At 39.7% G+C, this 19,200-nt stretch overlaps 1 protein-coding gene across 1 annotated transcript in view; it reads left to right on the plus strand.

The window, feature by feature from the left end:
* Window positions 1-933: 933 nt before the first annotated feature.
* Window positions 934-19,200, plus strand: part of CNOT10 (CCR4-NOT transcription complex subunit 10) — a 32,645-nt gene continuing 14,378 nt past the window's right edge. Inside the window, exons 1-10 of the mRNA XM_066555683.1 lie at window positions 934-1,097; window positions 6,628-6,719; window positions 9,237-9,398; window positions 9,905-10,055; window positions 11,048-11,193; window positions 12,129-12,215; window positions 12,914-12,997; window positions 13,747-13,864; window positions 14,732-14,881; window positions 16,523-16,725. Of these exons, the coding sequence (XP_066411780.1) occupies window positions 1,076-1,097; window positions 6,628-6,719; window positions 9,237-9,398; window positions 9,905-10,055; window positions 11,048-11,193; window positions 12,129-12,215; window positions 12,914-12,997; window positions 13,747-13,864; window positions 14,732-14,881; window positions 16,523-16,725 (1,215 nt within the window). The 5' untranslated portion in view covers window positions 934-1,075. The remainder of the gene's footprint in view (window positions 1,098-6,627; window positions 6,720-9,236; window positions 9,399-9,904; window positions 10,056-11,047; window positions 11,194-12,128; window positions 12,216-12,913; window positions 12,998-13,746; window positions 13,865-14,731; window positions 14,882-16,522; window positions 16,726-19,200) is intronic.

Genomic DNA, 19,200 nt, shown 5'->3' on the forward strand with positions numbered 1-19,200 from the left:
ATATTCATGACTATGTCAGTGCCATTTATCCCATGCCTGTTAATTTAATGAGAAATATAATAACAACCATTACAAAGGCTAATTGGGGTCTTCAGCGTGATGAGGCAGTTGTCCCCCTGCCCAGGCTTTGGATGTCCAGTGCCCAAACAGCCACTTAGGAAGGAATGATGGATGCAGGCACTTATTGCCATTAATTAGTATGGTGAGAAGCACCCTAAAAACACTTTAGATAGTCCACCTGATAATCCACACAAACTAGAGAATACATTGAATGGAAGCCTGTAGGTCACTGCTATTGCTCCAGAGGGATCACAGAATGGGTCAGGTCGGAAGGGACCACAGTGGCTAAGCTGGTCCAACCCCCCTGCTCAAGCAAGACCATCCTAGAGACACTGCACAGGATTGTGCCCAGGGGGATTTGAATATCCCCGGTGACGGAGACTCCTCAGCCTCTCTGGGCAATCTGTTAAGGTGCTTGGTCACCCACACAGTAAAGTAGTTCATGTTCAGGTGAAACTTCCTACGGATGAGTTTCTGCCCGTTGCCTCTTGTCCCATTGCTTGGCACAACCGAGCAGAGCCTGACTCCATCCTCTTGGCACCCCACCTTTAGATATTTACATCCATTGATTAGAGCCGGCACGTCTGACCGGGGTAGAAAGGACAAACCCCGTTCGAGACAGCGGCCGGCAGCTGCCGGCGAGCTCCGTGCCGCGGGAGGAGCGCGCACCGCCGCACCGCGGCCCTCACACGCCAACATGGCGGCCCCGCCTCGCTCGCCTCTCCCTCCCCCCCGCCGCGTCCTGGCGTCACATCCGCGGTGCCCCAGCAACCGCCGGACGTCGCGGGTGCGCCGGGAACCCGGAAGCGGCGGGCGAATCGGGGCGGGCGGCGCAACCGGCGGGGCGGGCCCGGCGCGCGCAGGGCAGCGGCGGCAAAGTAGCGCCGGGGGGCAGTGGCCGGTTGGTGGCGGCGGCGGTCGGGCAGTGCCTGTGGCGCAGCGCGCGGGGGACTCTCGACAACTACCGGCGCTCTCGGGCTACGCGGTCCCGCACGGAGCTGCGGCCGAGGCGGAGATGGCGGCGGACAAGGCTGCGGGTGAGTGCCGGGGGAGCGGCCGCGGCCCCGCCGTGCCCGCCCCCGGCCTGCACCGCCCGGCGCGGAGGGACACGCGCCGCCGGGGGAAAGCCGCCCCTGCGACTGTGCGCCGTGTCCTTCCGCCGAAGAGGTAGTGCCCGCGGGCGCGGGGCCGTGTGAGGGGCCCCCGTGACACCTGCGGGTCACCGGCGGGGCCGTGTGCGCACCGGGCCATCCGTGCCCTCGGCAAGCGGCGCTGAGCTGGTGCCCCCTCCTGGCCGGGAAGGGCTCTCTGGGGGGGCCCTATGTCCGTATGGCCGGGAGGGGGTGTTGTGTGTTTGTGTCACTCAGAGCTTAATAACCCCTACAGAAGTCGAGCTTCTGGGTTATTTTGTTAAACTGGGGCGTGCAGGAGGTACGAGGGAGGTTATAACTCTTGGTGGTGCTGCTTAATCGCTGGAGGGCAGTCTGATTCCCTCAGGGATGCTGCTTTGGTTTCAGGGGATGAGTGCGTCCTCACTGAACTCGGGCCTGAACAGACACTGCAGAGAGAAATCACCGAGGCTAAAACATAAGCCATGTTCTGGTAAACAGACAGAATAAATCTCAAATACAGTTGCTCTCTAGCACTGCTAAACTACTGCTTGTCCATATCCTGTACAACTCCCCGTCATGCAAGAAGTCTTCATTGCAGGAAAGGTCATCCTGTCAGATGTCAGCTCTTGGGGGGATGGAGAAGAGGGTGATATGGAGGAAAGCCTTACTTTTAGAATTGTATAGGTCTGCTTAATAGAAGTGTAGGATATCCTGAGTTGGAAGACCAATAAAGATTAACAAATTCCAGTTCCTGGCCCTGCACAGGACATCTCTAAGAATCGCACCATGTGCCTGTGAGTGTTTTCCAGACACTTGTTGGACTCTGTTGGGCTTGAGCCAGGTGGGGAACCCATTCCAGTGCTCAAACACTCTCTGAATGAAGAATCTTTTCCTAATATCCAACCTAAACCTCCCTGACACAGTTTCATGCCATTCCTTCTGGTCTTGTTTCTGGTCACCTTTTTTCCTAGTTGTTTTCATGTGGAGGGAGCATTATTTAAAATCACCTTAAGCATTTTTTCCTCTGGATACTAAATATGAAATGCTTCAGTATTTGGGAAAAAAAATTACAGGGAAAATAAGTATACTGCACTGAGTGATGTTTACAAAACTATCACATGTTTATTTATAAGAACTGTAAGTGACTGCTAAAATTGGCATCAAGTTTTTAATACTTTTTTGTTGATGTTCTTTGAAGTGTTGAAGGAACTTTTCAGTTTTACTTTCTAAAAGAAAGTATGTGCCAAATGAATCAAAGATGTGAGCTATGGCAAGATATTCTACATGCTGCACTTGTTCATGGCAGCGAGCTACAGGTAGCTTTTCACTGAGAAATGTTTGTTTTTTATTGCACACCACCAAAGAAGCCTATTGTAGCTATACTGGTAGTGAAGGGCTTCATACAAAAATTAAAACATAAGTCTTGGTGCCACAGCTGTTATCTTGTAATGGCTGGACAGTGGCTGGGCTTCATACCCTTCAAAATTCTTTTGGAGCAAGAGTCATGTGATAGATTCCTCCCCTTTCAAGAAAGAGATTATCCCTCTGCCTGAAGAGTTTGGAAATCAAAAATATTGCCAGAGATGCTCTGGTGTTCAACAAGATGTAATTTGCAGGGCATAGGAACAAGAGAGCTCAGGAACAGCAGTCCTTGGAGAAACGGAGAGCAGGTATGGGAAGGATAATGATTGCAGTCACTCTCAGGTGTCTTCAGGTATGTGTATGTGGGAGATGTGACTTTTGTTGCTTTTATGAAATTCTGGCAGCGAGCCTGTGAGGAGAGCAATCTTCCTTTTCAGGTGGCAGTCTCATACTTTTCCTTGTTCTCCTGCCATAGAGACAGTTTTCCTGAAGTTCTGCTGTCCACCATGATGCACCCTCTCCAGCAGGAGCAGCTTCCTGCTTGTACACAGCAAACCAGCCTCTGTGATGTAGTGTTGCTGCTGCTCAGCCCCAGGATTGATAGCTAGGAAGATAACTCCTGGCTTGATTCTTTAACTTCCAGCTCAGGGCAGCAGCTTCCTCCAGATCAAAATCTGAGCAGTTGATTTTTAAATCCTTTTTGAGGTTGCCCCTTTTGCCCCTCATCATGAACCTACACAAGTTTTAGTGTTAGAGTTGGTCTGCACTCATGAAGGTTGGACAAATGAAAAGTTAAGCAAACAGGTCCATATTTAAATACAAATTCCAGAGATGAATCAAGTTATCTCACTTGTGAAGTAGAGAATCTGCAGTGCTCTGGATATTTCAGCTGATAGTTGTGGCTGCTGTACAGATGGGAGCACATTGGAGATGACCGGTGTGCCGTGTGTTACCTACACCACGTGCAGTTCTGCAAGAATGCCAGAGGTCAGGGGGCCCAAGTGAGCAAGGCATGCTGTTTCTTTTGCCAGGGAACAAGTTTCCTACCTGTTTCACTTTCAAGTGCTTCAAGGAACATGGAAGTAATAGTTGTATTTGCAAGCACTGGGATAGCCATTTGCAGCCAAGAGAACAGGAACACTCCCTCCCCACCACCCCTGCCACTTCAGTGGAATTGGTGGGTTCTGTTCAGTACTTTGTGCCAGCCAGCTTTCCGGTGACTCCTCTTGGAGGGATCTCTGATAGCAAAGATCAGCTGAAGCAGTAGATCCCAGTCTAAACAACAATGGCAGTCTCACATTAGTCTGGAGTGGCTTTTAGGTCTTTAACAAGTTTCAGGTGTGTTTGGACAGAAAGGGTACAGAGTAGCCAAAGTGTTTTGTCACACTTTTTTCAAAGGAAGGAGCTATACTGTGAACTACATCAGCTGGATTTTTCTTGATAAGCTTCCAGTTCAAGTTTCACAAGTCTGCTTTGTTTACTGAGTGCTAGTAGGTGCAGTTGATTGGATTACAGAGACAGCTCTGGTTTTGCTTAAAGTAGTCTCCAGCTTCATTTTATGTTTTGGATTTGTTTGTGTTTGTTTAATGTACCAACAAGTTTAGAGAGAGTGAAATTTGGAGACCTGTCCTGATTTTTCCTTACATCAACCAAGCTATGTAAGTGTAGTTTTTATGGCAGACCTTAGACAAGTATCTCTTGATTTATCTGTCACTTCAATGAAGTCATTTTACTTCAGAATTCAGACTTCCTTTGAGATGCTGGTCTGCATACAAAGGCAATAATCAGTAATGTACCTGGTAGTTGATGGCTCTCTGCTAGGTAAACCTGTGTGTGAGGAATCTAATCAGATTAAGTGTTATCAGCTTCAAAAGCTTTAGAGCCTCAAGGCTCTGCACTGTGGTTACCTTTACCAGCACAATCTGACAGGCATGCTGAGCAAGTAAAACTGATAATGCCACTGTTAGCATGAAAGTTTGAGGGAAGATGCATTTGATTACTTGCTGCTGTTCTAAAGAGTAAGAGCTTTTAGTTCATCTGTATAATCACAAGGTTTAGAGCTGGAATCAGATCTATGCTGTATTTAGGTTGAAGCAGAGGTACTTCCTGTTCCTTTCCTCTTTCACTGTGGAAAGCTTTTGGCACATCAGAAATGTTCTGAGCTTTTTTGTGGTTTAAATTTCTCTTTTGCCTTTCCTTTTGAAGGACAAGGCAGTGCAAATGGTGTTGATCAATGCATTATGCAGTCAGATTTCATAGCAGGTGTAGGCCCTTGAAGGTCCATCCCTCCAGAGTACTGAAATTGCTGAACCCTGAATTTTGCCCAAGCGAGAGTGGGTTATTCTTGCCGGTGTAAGATTTGTTGAGATTTTAAAATCTCTACTTTGTTGATATCTTAATGCAGGATGAAAGTCCCAATCAAATATTCACAATTCTTGCTCATTTGCAGGGGGCAATATTATTATTGCAGGTGGAAGGAATCTCACTATTTCCCAGCAACAGGCACAAACTTAGTAGATTACTAAGTCTGTTTTGTTCTTACTGAGGATATTGTATGATTAATCTTCTGAGGTTTGACTGCCCCTTATGACTGTCCAATATTTGTAAATTTTCATGGTCAGTAGTAGAAGATCCAGATATATTGGTGGTGATGGGGAATGGATTTTGCAGAGGAGCTCACATCTAAGTGTTTTCATTTGTTCAAAGTGAACAATGAGTGGAGTTTGCATTATATCTCTGAATTACAGGGAAGAGAAAGCAGGCATTGAGTTTACATAGCCTACATAATCTATTAAGATAGCAAAACGTGTTTTAGAGCAGATCTTCCACTGTGAAATTCAAGAAATACTTTTCTGCAGAAGCAGAAACCATTGCTGGTTTATAAAGTCTTTGTTTCAAAAACATGAAATGATTTTTGTATGTTCTAGCACATTAATTAATGCTCCTAGAAATACTTCCTCCAGTGTGGTGGTTGTGTGGTTGTTTTATTTTTTCTCAGTAGTTTATGTTCAGCACAAGGAAGGGCTTACTGGAGGGTTTTTTTCAGTTTCTTTGACATGGAATGTGTGTACTGTGCTTTTTAATGCAACTTCACTGAATTCTTAATTACATGATGACAAAAGGATTTAGTAGACTTCTTTCTGAAAATATGCTCAATAGTGACTGCACCATAAATCATTAGGAATTCAGTGTAAAAAATTGAAGGCAATTAAAACCTTGTTACGTTGCTATATAAATGCATAAAGGGGCCAGCATCATAGTTGCTACGTGTTGTTCTTGTCCTAATCTGGAAAAGGGTGTGGTGGAACTGGAGAAGATTCTGGGAAAAAAATGTGAGGAAGATGGGGAGTAGACTGCTCCTGCTCACATTGGAAGAGATGTGATTGAAAGGAATATCTGTAAGATTTGGAGTGAGGCTGAAAAAGTGAGCAGGCAGCATGTGCTTGTGCCTTGCAATATAATCACCAGACAGCATTTGATGGAGTATATGGAAGAATACAAAAGTATAGAGTGGTTTTTAAAAAAATATACTAGATTTGTCAGTGATTATTAACAATGATGGTTCAAGTGCAGCCTCTTATTTGGGGAGATATTCTTCCAAAGTAGGGAGCTGTGGGGAAGTTCCAGTGTTTACTGTGGTTTTTGTTGCACCCTAGAGTATTCCTTGCTTGCTGTTTAGGAAGCACTATACAGGATTTTCTGTGGATTTTCATCTAACCCACTGTGGTACATATTTCATGATGTATGGCCTTCACTGCTGACTTTTGAGCAAAATAAGACAATCCTAGTGTATGGTTGCAGCTTTAAAGAGAAATCTAAAATGTATGGGTTGTCAGTTAACTTTGGTTGTTCATTGAGCACCATAATTTACATTTCATGGAGAGGAATTCACTAGGAGTACAGAATAACTTGATATGTTGTGGTAGGAGATGTAACTTGGGATATAGGTAGTGTAGTAGGGACACTGCTACAGTTATCTAGAAAATTACTTGTGTTGGGAGGAGGACCTTGAAGACTGGAAGAAACAAAGTTTTTAAGCTGCACAGCTGTTATCACACTTGCAAGCTTTGTTGTAATCTGTTCACTTTTACAGATCAAGGTACTGAAAAACATGAAGGAGCAGGTACTTCTGGGATTACTGATCAGGAAAAGGAATTGTCGAGCAGTGCATTACAAGCTTTTCAGGTAAGACAAAGTCAGACTCTGAGACTTCTAAGTTACCACATTACTGCTAAGTGGGATTGTGTGATTGTTTTTCCTGTTTTCTTAATACAACTGCAAATGCATTAAGAGGATGTTCAAAAATAGCACTAGTTGTGTTATAAAGACAGCACATGCCTTTTCTATCTGCTGGGATGTGAGAAGACTGAACAGGATACTTGAACAAGAGCACTTTTAATTTTGATTCTCAAAACTTAGTAACCTTAAAAGCTATATGAGGCTTCTCTTCTGCATCAGCATTGGGAATGCATGATCTCTTGGAAGAATTAATCACATCAAGCTAAAAATGGTGTGTTAGTGTTTAAAGGGACCTCATGTGTTTAAAAGACAGCAGTGCAACAAACGCTTGTGTTTTAGCATCATGCTATACTATCTTCTTTCACAAAAAGTGTTGTATAATGTCCCGTCACTTTGCAATAAAACATTTCTGAATGTGTAACACCTACAGGCAGTATCTACTACTTGTTTTATGTTTCTTGGAAGATTTTTTTTCTTCTGTGTTAAAGTTCAGGTACCAGGTCTTTCAGTTTATTTCTTTCTTTGTATTTTGCCTATTTTTATGTAGTGTGACAGGAAGTATAACTGCTTTTCCTTTCAATTATATCTCTGTCTCCAAAATGCTTTGCTTTAAATTCAGTTTTAAATTTGTGAAATAAATCAGTGAAGAATTTAAGTGTTGTCTTTTGAGATTCTTGCTTCAATGTTTCACTCAGTACTTCTATGTTTCACTCATTTTGCTACATTAAGTGCCTATGGTTGGTTCTTAACACTGTGTTGTTCTCTGATGTCTCCTTGAATGCTGTCTAGCTCAATTACTCTTTTTTCAATAACATTTTAATCAGTGGCATTTGATCCTTGCCCACATATCTAAATGTCTAAAATACTTTTGATCTGCTAATGATTTCATCTTTACTTTTATCCTGGTCCAGTGTATTTGGTTTATCTTGTCAAGTTCTTTCTTGCTTTGAGAATTCCCTGAGTTCATGGCGTGAGGCGGCAACAGATGTGAGCAGAATTAATTTGATGCCTTGTTTGCCAATTTTTTGCCATTGAGTAGCTCCAGATAGCATTGTGGGCTGCCTTGCATCCTGCTTTATCATATTACATGCCCAGTTTCAGTCTTGACAGAATTCTTATAGAATTGGGTATTATAGTCTAGATCCTATCTAGTAGAGTGGCATAAAGGACTGTTAGCTGATGAAAAACATCACCAAATAACCTCTGAGCATTCAAAGGTTCGAGCTTTGTAGTCCAGCCATGATTAGAAGCCTTGTTGCTGTGATCTGGAAGCTCCTACTGAAGAGAAGCTCCAAGTGTGAGCACAGGAAGAGAACCACTGGATGATGAACTGTCTCAACTAAAGAGCATGCCAGCAGTTGAGCTGCAAGTTCCTGTGTTCGTGCACATGATCAAAAGGCAATCCATGCTGTTGGTGCTTAGAGTTGTGAAAATGTGTCAGTGTCCTGCTACGTCTCTCTAAGTTATATAACTGTGCCTGCCTGGGAGACTGAAGGAACTGGAGTGGTTCCATGGAAAGGAGCTGTAGAATGGCAGCTTTCTTGGGGAGAGCAGAAGAACCCCAGAGCTCTTCTCTGTTGTATTCTGCCCTTAATAGGAAATTATTCAGCAGTCCAGGAGAAGCTGTGTGGAACAGCACCTGAAAAGGAGGAGTAGGTGGAGGGTGGTACTCCAGAGCTTAGCTTTTGGGTGTGAACCATTGACAGAGATGGAAATGCATCTGCTTATGACCACATTGGAAGTAACTCTGATATGGAAGAAGTGAATGTGATTATTTCTGTGTAGGAAATTAGCAGTTTAAAGTGAAGCATCATCTGGGCTTAATGAGTGAGGAGTTTCTCTTTCATTCCTTGATGCCACTAAAGTCCTCCTGTGATGAAAGAAAGGGATTTTTCCACTAGATCACACATCAGTGGAGCATCATGCTTTGCTCCTAGTTTCTGTTAGGCATTCCTAGGTGATTGAATACTTCATCCAACAGCTAAGGCTTGTAAAAATGTTTCTTAAACGTATTCTGGGAAGGTGACACTTTCTTTTTCCAATCTCTCTTGAGCTAACTTCTGTAGATTAAATTGTAAATTACTATATATTCAGATGAACTGAAGACTGAACATAAAATGTTGGGCTGGAACTTGTGTAAGCAACTGCAGCTGCTCAGTGTTCATGGGATGGGGAAAGATTATGAAAACTGAGGAAACAGAGTCTTGAAACTTAATATGATAAGAGAAATGAGAATAACACTTTTCATGGAAACATCTGTTAATAGTAATCAGCTACTTAATTTGTCCTTACACCACCAAATTATTTTTGAAGTTTGGATATGGCTTCAACATTTAGACTTGCTTCTCATCCACGTTAATCTGCATAAATAATGAAATATGTGTATACACATTTAGTTCGCTTGTATTGATAAAGGAAAGACTATCTTCTAATGCATGTTTCTGGTATGTGTGCAATTTACAGGCTGGAAACTATGATGCTTGTTTACAACACCTAAATACCCTTCAAGACATAAACAAAGATGACTACAAAATAACTTTGAATACTGCTGTTGCAGAGTTCTGTAAAAGTAATCAGACTACCACGGACAATTTGAGACAAACCCTTAACCAGCTGAAAAACCAGGTAATGCAACTGTATTGACATGGTACTTGATTTTGAGTACCATTAATGATGGTGGGGTCTTTCGGTGAAGTGGGAGTAAAGCTTCTGCCCCTTGTCCCGTAGATTTAACAAAATAAGAAAGTAACATTACTTTTAAACATCTGAGTCAGTTTAATCTTGTAGGACAGTTTTTGTAGTTGTGTTTTTAACTATTGTTGAAATTGGTCTGAGATTATAACAATAGAAGGACCTGCTATGTTCTTTCAGTAGAAAATTCCTTAACGTGGAATGGTTTGTGAAATAATAAAAAAGTGAAAATATTACTTTACTACTCAATTGATAATTTTGTATTTCATTGTACCTTTTTTTTTGCTGTGTTAATTTATAGCAACAATGAAGTTTATTAGGTCAGTAAGTTACAATTTGCCTTTAGAGAAATTCATAGCTTTGGAGGTTTTTTTTTAAATACCTGATACTTTAAAATCATAGGTACTGAAAGTTTAATGAAATGAGTGGGATTTTTTCAGGTTCACTCTGTTGTTGAAGAAATGGATGGTTTGGATGATGTTGAGAACAGTATGCTGTACTACAATCAAGCTGTTATCCTGTACCATCTCCGTCAGTATACTGAAGCTATATCTGTCGGGGAGAAGCTGTACCAGTTCATAGAGCCTTTTGGTATGTAGGTAGAAAGAAGAATCTTGTCCATTCAAGAACGACAGAAAGACAATTCAGTCTTTTTCACTATCAGACAAGTCATTTGTAATTTGTCTAATATGGTTTTAAGAAATTCGGTAGGGTTTGAAATGAAGAATATGTTTTACTTATATCAAGGACAACAGACAAATCTGGGGGAAGGTGCTTCAGAGAGCTTTAGCAGACAAGTGCTATGAAACTGAAATGGATTCTTTCAATTTAAATAATAATGTACAAGCTAATGAAATTATTTTAAATCTAATTTAATTTTTTTTGAGTCATCATGTGACTTCATAGGTGGGTATCTGTTTTTCAGGGCACTCATTTTTAAATACCTTTATTAGGTCATACATAATTGTATGTACTTATATCTGAATACAAAGTCTGCAACTTTTATAAGCTATGATACTTTGTGTAGTAGAATTACTATAGTTGCACGAAATAATTTCATAATCCTTGTTAAATCTTATAAGTGAGAAGGCTGAAGGATGTATGTGTGTGGGTCTCAATAAGTTAAGTAAATGCTGCTGTATTCCTGCTTCAGTTCCTCCCAGTTATCAATATGCATAATTGGGACTTACTCTGTGAAGTCAGCTAAACAGATGTGTTTTACAGAATCTTTGTGAGGTCTGTGGGATTCTACATCTGCATGCAGCTCTGTCTGTTTGGATGCTGCAACTTCGGTGCTAATCTACTTAAATCAGTTCTCAGAACCTATGAACATGAAATACTTGTTAAGCTGTCTTTAGTCTGTACTTTCATGCTGATGCTATTTTAATAAATTAGCTTTCTTTTCAGTGCATATACTTAGCTGTGGGTTGGACATGGCTGCTTTTTTTTTTCTTATGTAATATATTGATTTTTCTCATAATGTTGCATAAATGGCACTTTACAGTAGTTTTTTTTCCATCCATGTTTGGAAGGATTGGTATTAGAGCTGTAAAACAAAATTTTTTCTTCTTTGCTTTTTGCAGAAGAGAAGTTTGCCCAGGCTGTGTGCTTCTTGCTTGTAGACTTATACCTGTTAACTTACCAAGCTGAGAAAGCCTTGCATCTGCTTGCTGTTCTGGAAAAAATGATTTCACAGGGCAACAATAACAGCAAGAATGGAAAAAATGAGGTAGGCTTAAAAATCATACAAATGCTTTTAAATCTTTATCAGAAGTATGCTTTAGTTCAGTCCAAAATTAGTATCTTGATAGACTTTGGAATTATAAGACTATGTTAGGTCACCTGTAACTTTAGACAGCAGCTTAAATATTTTAGTGACTGAGTTAATTGTGTACAACAGCTGTTTATTCCCTCTTTTTCACCCTTTTTTCTTACTCCAGGGAGCTAAAATGTTTTTCTTCAGTCAGAGACTTGCATTGGAAAAACAGTTGTCTCCTGGGTCAACTATTGCTTGTCTTTGACTATGACCATATGAGACCCTAAGTTTGAAAGGGAAGTCAGTGTCAGAGGAACTGAGTTGCACAGCATAGGATAGGAAATTAAGTATCTTTTTTACACAGTATCTGAAAGTATGAGGCACACTTTCAGATGAAATCTTTCATGTGCCTTTTGGAAAAATCAGTAGAATCAGTGGTAGCTTGGAAGTGAAGAGATGGCATTTCAGTGTTTTCCTGTTGATGGAATGTCACACTTAAGATAAAATATTCTCTCTTTAAGTATATAGTAATTCTACTGAAGGAAGTATTAAAGAGGTACTCTAGAATATGCATGTCATCCTTCTAGGCAAAAGAATTCTTCTTAACTGCAGAGCAACATAGTGTAACACTAATGTTAGTACAGAATTCAGCTCTTCAAAGGCTGGTGTGGTTTGTGGGTTTTGATTGTTAAACTCAAGTTAGTTTCTGGTGGGATGTATATATTTTGGTATATATACACATTGTGTATATATTGGTATATATATGTGTGTATATTGGTATATATTAAATACTCAAACAATATTATTATTAATACTATTAAATACTTATTTTTCTTCATGTGAGTTGAATCTGTCAACTGAATTTAAAAGGTGACTAACAGTAATGCTTCCTTTTTTTTTTTTGACAGTCAGGTAATAATACCAATAAAGATTCCTCGAATCAAAAAGCTGAAAGTGGAGCTTTAATAGAAGTTGCTAAATCTAAGATACATCAGGTAAGGGTCTGCATGTTATTTATACAAGAATATTTCTTCAAGGGTTTTCTAGATCTGAGTGTCATCTCCTTCAAAACCAGTTCAGCCCAAATTATGATGCTTTCTCTCCTTGCTGTAAAACAAAAAATGAATTTATCTAAGTCTTCTTTTTTGTAAGATGCATGTACAGGAAATACTGACCTGACATCCTGCCCCCCATCACCACCATTTCCGTCCCTGACATGGCAGTCCCTTACATGGCAGTTTGCTGCATTGAAATTGTCTGTTCAAACTCCAACAGTCTAAATCAGCTGAGGTTTTATTTCACTGTACTGTTCTGATGAAAAATATGTGAAGAATCAGAGTGCTTCTCTGTAAGCATTCACTTACCTTCAGTTTAGTAGGTAAATGTCTGGGTTTAAAATGTTAGATTATTTTAATTAGTTTGTCATTTTAAGTGCTCATATCTGTATTTGAATATGGAGCAGCTGTTGGCCATTGAACAAAGGGTTCATCTGCTTATTGTAAATACAAACTCTATAAATGTGGTGTTTAAAGTCTGAATAAAATTTCTTTTTGTGAAGACTTTTTGAATAGCTTTTTGCTACCTATTTTTAAAATGTATATAAAATATTCTGCAGTAAATATCTAGATACAGTTTGTCTTGCAAACCTGCAGAAATTATTGTGTATTATTTAACAAATTTAATTTTTTAACAGTATAAGGTGAGAGCCTATATCCAGATGAAGTCTTTAAAAGCATGCAAAAGGGAGATCAAGTCTGTTATGAATACAGCTGGGAATGTAAGTATTCTTAAGACTGTTGTTTTTCAAATCTAGATGTGTTCTGTATCTTAAAACTGAATTTGGCAATGTTCTTTACAAGAAAAGTTCTTATTGAAGGTGGATGTTTGAAGTAATTCTTTATAGTCAGTTGGGTTTATAATATCTGTGCAAATGGAATTTATGTAGAATTTTCTTATTTGTGCTCTTTTCAGTTTCTAAAAAGATATGCCTTGTGGTGCCAAAATAACAGTGAAACACTATATAATAAACAGGTTCAGCATTCTTTATAATTGAAATGAAATAAGTTTTAGTTTACTATAGATGTTTTGCATATTCCAAACTTTGATGTAATTGGTAGTTTAAACCAATTTATAAAGGATTAATTCTGGGATATGTGGGCATTTTTTGGAGTTGGTTTTTTTCCTTTTTGTTGACATTTTTTGGAGGCTTATGTCTTGCTGGAAAGCAAGTTTAACAGAAAGCCTTCTGGATCATGAGGTCTGTGTTGGAAGATCCCAGCCTACAAGGAACTCTGCAGGGAGGGGAGGTGTGAGGAGGAAGGTATTAGAGGACGGGTTAGAAATCCTTTGCTCTCAGCCACTTCCATGACAGGGTTCTCTAAAGTTCATGACAGAGTGCTTGAAAGTAGCATGGCCTAAACCCATTTATTTTTAAATGGCAGCAGAAGCAAGTTTGTGAAGTGATATAACACTAGCAGTAGAAATCATCAACCAAGACATAACTAACTATTGTTTTTTCCTTCACAGTCAGCTCCTTCTCTCTTTCTTAAGAGCAATTTTGAGTATTTGAGAGGCAATTACCGTAAAGCTGTCAAACTTTTAAACAGTGCCAACATTGCCGAACATCCAGGCTTCATGAAAACAGGTAAAATAAAAACCCTTTATCCTGCAGGTACTTCAGTGTCTAGTATAATAGGACTATTTGTTGATAGCAATTTTAAGGATATTAATGATTACTTAACAGTGTCAGCCCTGAAAGTCATGGATTTATAATGCTGGATGTGTTTCATCTTTCTTCTCATACTCTCACACAACACTGTAGTGATTTTCATTGAACATTCTTCTACAGAAGGCTGGGATTGTCTGTGAAAATGGATTTATGAAGCTGTGTTATATTTGCGAGGCTCATGACTGAGTCTCTTAATCAATAAATGAAACAAAAGGCAACTTATTAGATCTAGAATTGAGGCCTCTCTGGCAATTTTTATGCTTAAAGTTCTCTTGATTATTTAAAATTTTTTGAAAATTTTACTGTCACATAACTTTTTTGCATTAGCTTTTTTGCACAGTATACTGTTCATTTAGTAGCCTTCCTAGGCTAGGACTAAAATCATGTCTGTTTAATTTGCTAACAGTCTGATTATTTGGATTTTTAGGGTGTTTTTTTTTTCTTTTGTCTTTATTACCCATGTTAACCCTGTAAAACTTCAGTCACAAGCAAATAAGTGACAAGTTAAATTTTTTGTCCTTTATTATTTAGAAAAAACCTCTCACAGTGTTACCTGAACATATATTTAGGAAGAAGAGTGCATTTCCTGCTTGTATGGTTAAGTTGGTATAAATATATGTGTGTGTCATATTGGATATAACAGTGTCACCCGTGAACATCTCACTGAAAAACATCTTTCATAGACTGCCATAATATGCTGACCCATCAGAAAGTGGTTGGAGCATTTTGTGGGCATAGCAACAACTTTCACTTCCTGAAAATGGTCTTTTCTTGTTCTCTCAGGTGAATGCTTAAGGTGTATGTTCTGGAACAATCTTGGCTGCATCCACTTTGCAATGGGAAAGCACAATTTAGGAATTTTTTACTTTAAAAAAGCCTTGCAAGAAAATGATAATGCATGTGCACAGCTGGGAACGGGCAGCTCGGATCCAGGTAAGCAAAAGATTAAAACAGATGGTGGAAGAGGGGTTGGCAAGTCTAAGGAATAGAGAACAGAAGATTTGAGTAATTATCAGCAAAATTCCCCTTCCATCTTTTTGTGGAGGGCAGGGTAAGAGAGGTGAGAATTCTGATGATAACCTGATGTAGGAATGTAGTTGCTGTTTCCAGAAATACATTATGATGATTAAATATGTTCTTTATTTTTCTGTTTTTCATGATGTACCATGGTGCTAGGACAATTACTTCTCTCTTGTTTATAAACTTTGTCCATCAGTTAGGGAGGTATGACAAAAAATAGTTTTTGTGACCTATTTTGCATAGGTTATTTATAGTTCTGCTGACAATGTGTGGAATCATCAGAGCATAAAGGATGCCTTCTCCATATTCTGAGTAACCAGGTCTCCTGTTTCTTTGTGGAGGGGACTCACACTTTCCCTAGTTTTCCTTTTATCACCAACATATCTATAGAAGATTTTGTTATTGCCCTTGATGTCCCTGGTCACGTTGAATCCTGTCAGGGCTTTACCTTTCCAACCTGGTCCCTGGTTCAGTTTCTCTGTATTCCTCCCAGATTGCTGGTCCTTGCTTCCACCCTTTGTAGGCTTTCTATTTGTATTTGTCCAGGAGCTCCTTGTTCAGGAGGCCTCCTGGCACTTTTGCCTTACTTTGTAGGGATGCATCACTCCTGAGCTTGGGAGAGGTGATCCTTGAATATTAATCAGCTTTCTCGGGCTCCTCTTCCATTCAGGGCTTTATCCCATGGTATTGTACCAATCAGACCCTCAAAGATGCCAAAGTCTACTTGCCTGAAGTCCAGTGTAGTGAGCTTGCTGTGCATACTTCTCCTGTCCTAAGGATCTTTAACTCCACTATTTCATGGTCCCAACCAGCCCCTCCTTGTTGGTGAGAATGAGGTCCAGTATAGGACCTGTCCTCATTGGATCCTTCAACATTTGGAGAAGGAAATCATAAACACACTCCAGGAATCTCCTGGATTGTTAATGCCCTTCTGTGTTGTCCCAGAGCCACATTGTATTTTGCTGCTGTTGTGTTTTAAGTATAGCAGCACCAGGGCTTGTGTATGTGAGACCTCTCCTATCTGACTATAGAGGGCCTCATCACTCAGTCTTCATTTCATAATGAAATTATAATTGTTTTCATTTCTTGTTTCCTTTAAAAGATACTCACTATCAGGCATTTTGTTGGTTTTTTTTCCCATTTCTCCCCTGGACCTAGTGTAGCCTTAGGTATTAATGTGAAGACAGAAAGTGTTTTATGCTTATTAACAGCAATGTGGCTTTCTTCTGGAATCTGTATTCTCTGGAGTGTGTGTAGATGTGTATTCTCACAAATCTGGGATTCAGTACTATTGTATAACAGTTAGCATGTGTGATAAGGAACGTATGAGGTTAGCATTTAATGCACTTCAATCTTCATTAAGAATACAATTAATTTGTCTTTGAAATCAGTTCTGGTATTAAAGAAATTTACAGAGGGAGGCTAGTGGATTTCAGCAGTGAGAGGGGTTTTTGGTAACTTTGGGGTGTTTCTTACAGCTTCCTTCTTCCTCTTAGTTTTGTGCTGTCTTGAGCTGCACATATACATTGCATATGATATAATCCTTTGCTGCAGGTAAAAAATTTTCAGGGAGACCCATGTGTACACTACTGACTAACAAACGATACGAGTTGCTCTATAACTGTGGAATTCAGCTCTTGCATATTGGGAGGCCCTTAGCAGCCTTTGAATGCCTGATTGAGGCAGTCCAGGTCTATCACTCAAACCCTCGTCTGTGGCTGAGAATAGCAGAATGCTGCATTGCTGCCAATAAAGGGGTAAGTAGCTTTGGAAAATTCTTCTAAAGAATGGCATGTGATTACAGAAAGATAGAACTAATACCTAGAGTTAAAAGCTGTGTATTTTGAAGGCCTGATGTTGTAATGTTGTAACACCTCTGTAAATCCAGATTAATTCTTTCTTGTGTATATGTATTTTTACGTGTTTAATCTGGAGCTGCAACAGGTGAAGGGAACTCTTTGCATATGGTCTTTTTCTCTTCATGCAGCCAAAGATCATCTGAAGTTTCATTGTTTCCTCACTCATTGTCCACTAGAGATTAAGTGGGGTGAGATTTTGTCGTGTGGGTAGCCTGAAAGTGACAGAGGCTGAGGAAGCAGAGATCAGCCTTCTCCATCCTGAAGCTGTTGGGATCACACCTGCTGGGAAATGGAATCTCTAATTGCTAAGTCTTCACCTTCTTCTCCTGGCAAAGTTGGTGGAAACCTGCTGATGGCAGGCATATTGCATGTCCTCTGGGACATCTTGTTTTCAACCTGCTGATCCATGTATGCTTAGGATAAACCCATATGATAAAATTCAGAGGGCTGAGGACAGGAAGAAAAAACTGCATCTAAATAGTATGTCTGTGAGATTAAGATACAGGGAATCAAGTAGAGTGTAATTCACCCCTTAAGTGTGGGGGAGTGATGATATAGTCTGTAATTGCATGATCCTATGCAGTTACTCCCACAGTATGCCCATTTCACTCCTCACATAGGATGTGTGCGATGAATTGAGCAAATAGCTATATTCACTTTATTTTCCCCCCACCCTTCAATTCTCTGTTTTTCCTCTCTGGTTGGCCTCTGTACATTTATTTACTGCACATTATCCAATTACAAAAATTAATAACTTTTCCTTTGGGAATTTGAATAGTACTTCATATTTTGGTATCTCTGTTTCAGAGAACTTAAGAAAGATACGACTTTATAGCAGAGGTTTGCTTGTATACCAATTTCAGAGGCAGAGCACTGAAGATTCAAGAGTATTGGGTCAAAACTGAACTGACTGTGATTCTGTATGTGCTGCTCATTGTCAGATTGCCTGAGTTTTATAAAGAACAGCAAATGCAGGAAGAACGGCTTTCTTCATAGTAATTTTGCAATTTTCTGTAACAATCCTACTGGGTGCAAGAAATAGGTAAAGAAGACACATCTGATCATCTCTAGTGAAAAGCTGAGTATGAAAGTGGATTAGTGGTTTTGTGGCAGAAATCCAAAGCTAGGATTCCATTTACAAGGATATTGTTTAGCAGTCTGGAAAAGGGAAATACAGATCCTTATGGGGATCCCTATTCACTGCAGACTAGCCAAAGTAGTAGATTATGCCAGGTTCCTGAGGCTTTCTTCCTGTATAGTTATGATGATGTGTAGTATACCAGAGCTTGAATTCATGTAAAAAAAACCAGGTTGTTTCCTAAATTTGTAATCTTAAAAGAAAAAAAAAATTGGATGCTATTAATATTAAAGGCAAAGAGAAACTATCTTTAAATTGTTAAATTTGCAACATGACAAGTGAGGTCCTAAAGTCAATAATATGTTCAATTTGACCTTTGTAACTCAATTTGCAGCAGTATTCCTTTATATCTAAGCATGGATTCTTATTTATGCTCTGAACGCCATGCAGAAAAGCAATTTCACTCAAGCTAATTTTCACCCACTTTAGTATTTTGTAAGCATAAAATATGAATGGAAGAAGGTTCCCTTTTAAACACCTGCATTTCAAACACCTTTTTTGAAATATGTGCTTCATATCCAAACTTAGTGTATGTATTTTTTATTTGGCAGTAAATGCTACCATTTCAATATTTTTACTACTATGCTACTATGTCAGTCTATTTTTGGATTCTGATAAATTTTTGAAAAAATGACTGCTATGAAAGTTCAGATTTAGGATAAGTTTTTTCTTAAAACTGCAACTCTTAATGACTCACTAAACTTAGCAATGAAGTTAAGATGGCTCACGGTAAAACAGCCAAACAAACCCCAGTAAACATGGTGTAGAGATAATTCTTGGGACTGACAATTAGGGTACTTTAAGTTCATTTGACCCCCAGAATGTGTCTGCATACTCAACAATCCATTAAACAAGTTAATTTAATGTATCTTTGCATATGTTGTTGTTCAGCTTTGTGCTCCCCATGGAACAGTTTGGGAGCAGCTTTTCCAAAGAGCTTTTTGAGTGCTGTGTAAGCAGGGAGAGAAGATGGCAAGCGTTACAGTGCCAAGTCTGAATGTTATGTGGCAGATCAAATTATTTCTTTTTAGATATCCTGTCAGTTCTTTTAATATGACTTGGTTCATTGTTCTTTTGCTTTCAAAACAGAGGAGAAACTAGGTCACTAGGCTATCAGACAAGCTGTCAGAACTAATCTGTGCTTACACTGTGTGCAATAAAACCCCTCTGCAACACAAAGACAATAGAAGGTGCCTGATCCTTCATTGTACTTTAGATTTAAAACTGTATCCATT

The sequence above is a fragment of the Molothrus aeneus genome, chromosome 1 (assembly GCF_037042795.1).
Source record: "Molothrus aeneus isolate 106 chromosome 1, BPBGC_Maene_1.0, whole genome shotgun sequence".
Lineage (NCBI taxonomy): Eukaryota > Metazoa > Chordata > Aves > Passeriformes > Icteridae > Molothrus > Molothrus aeneus.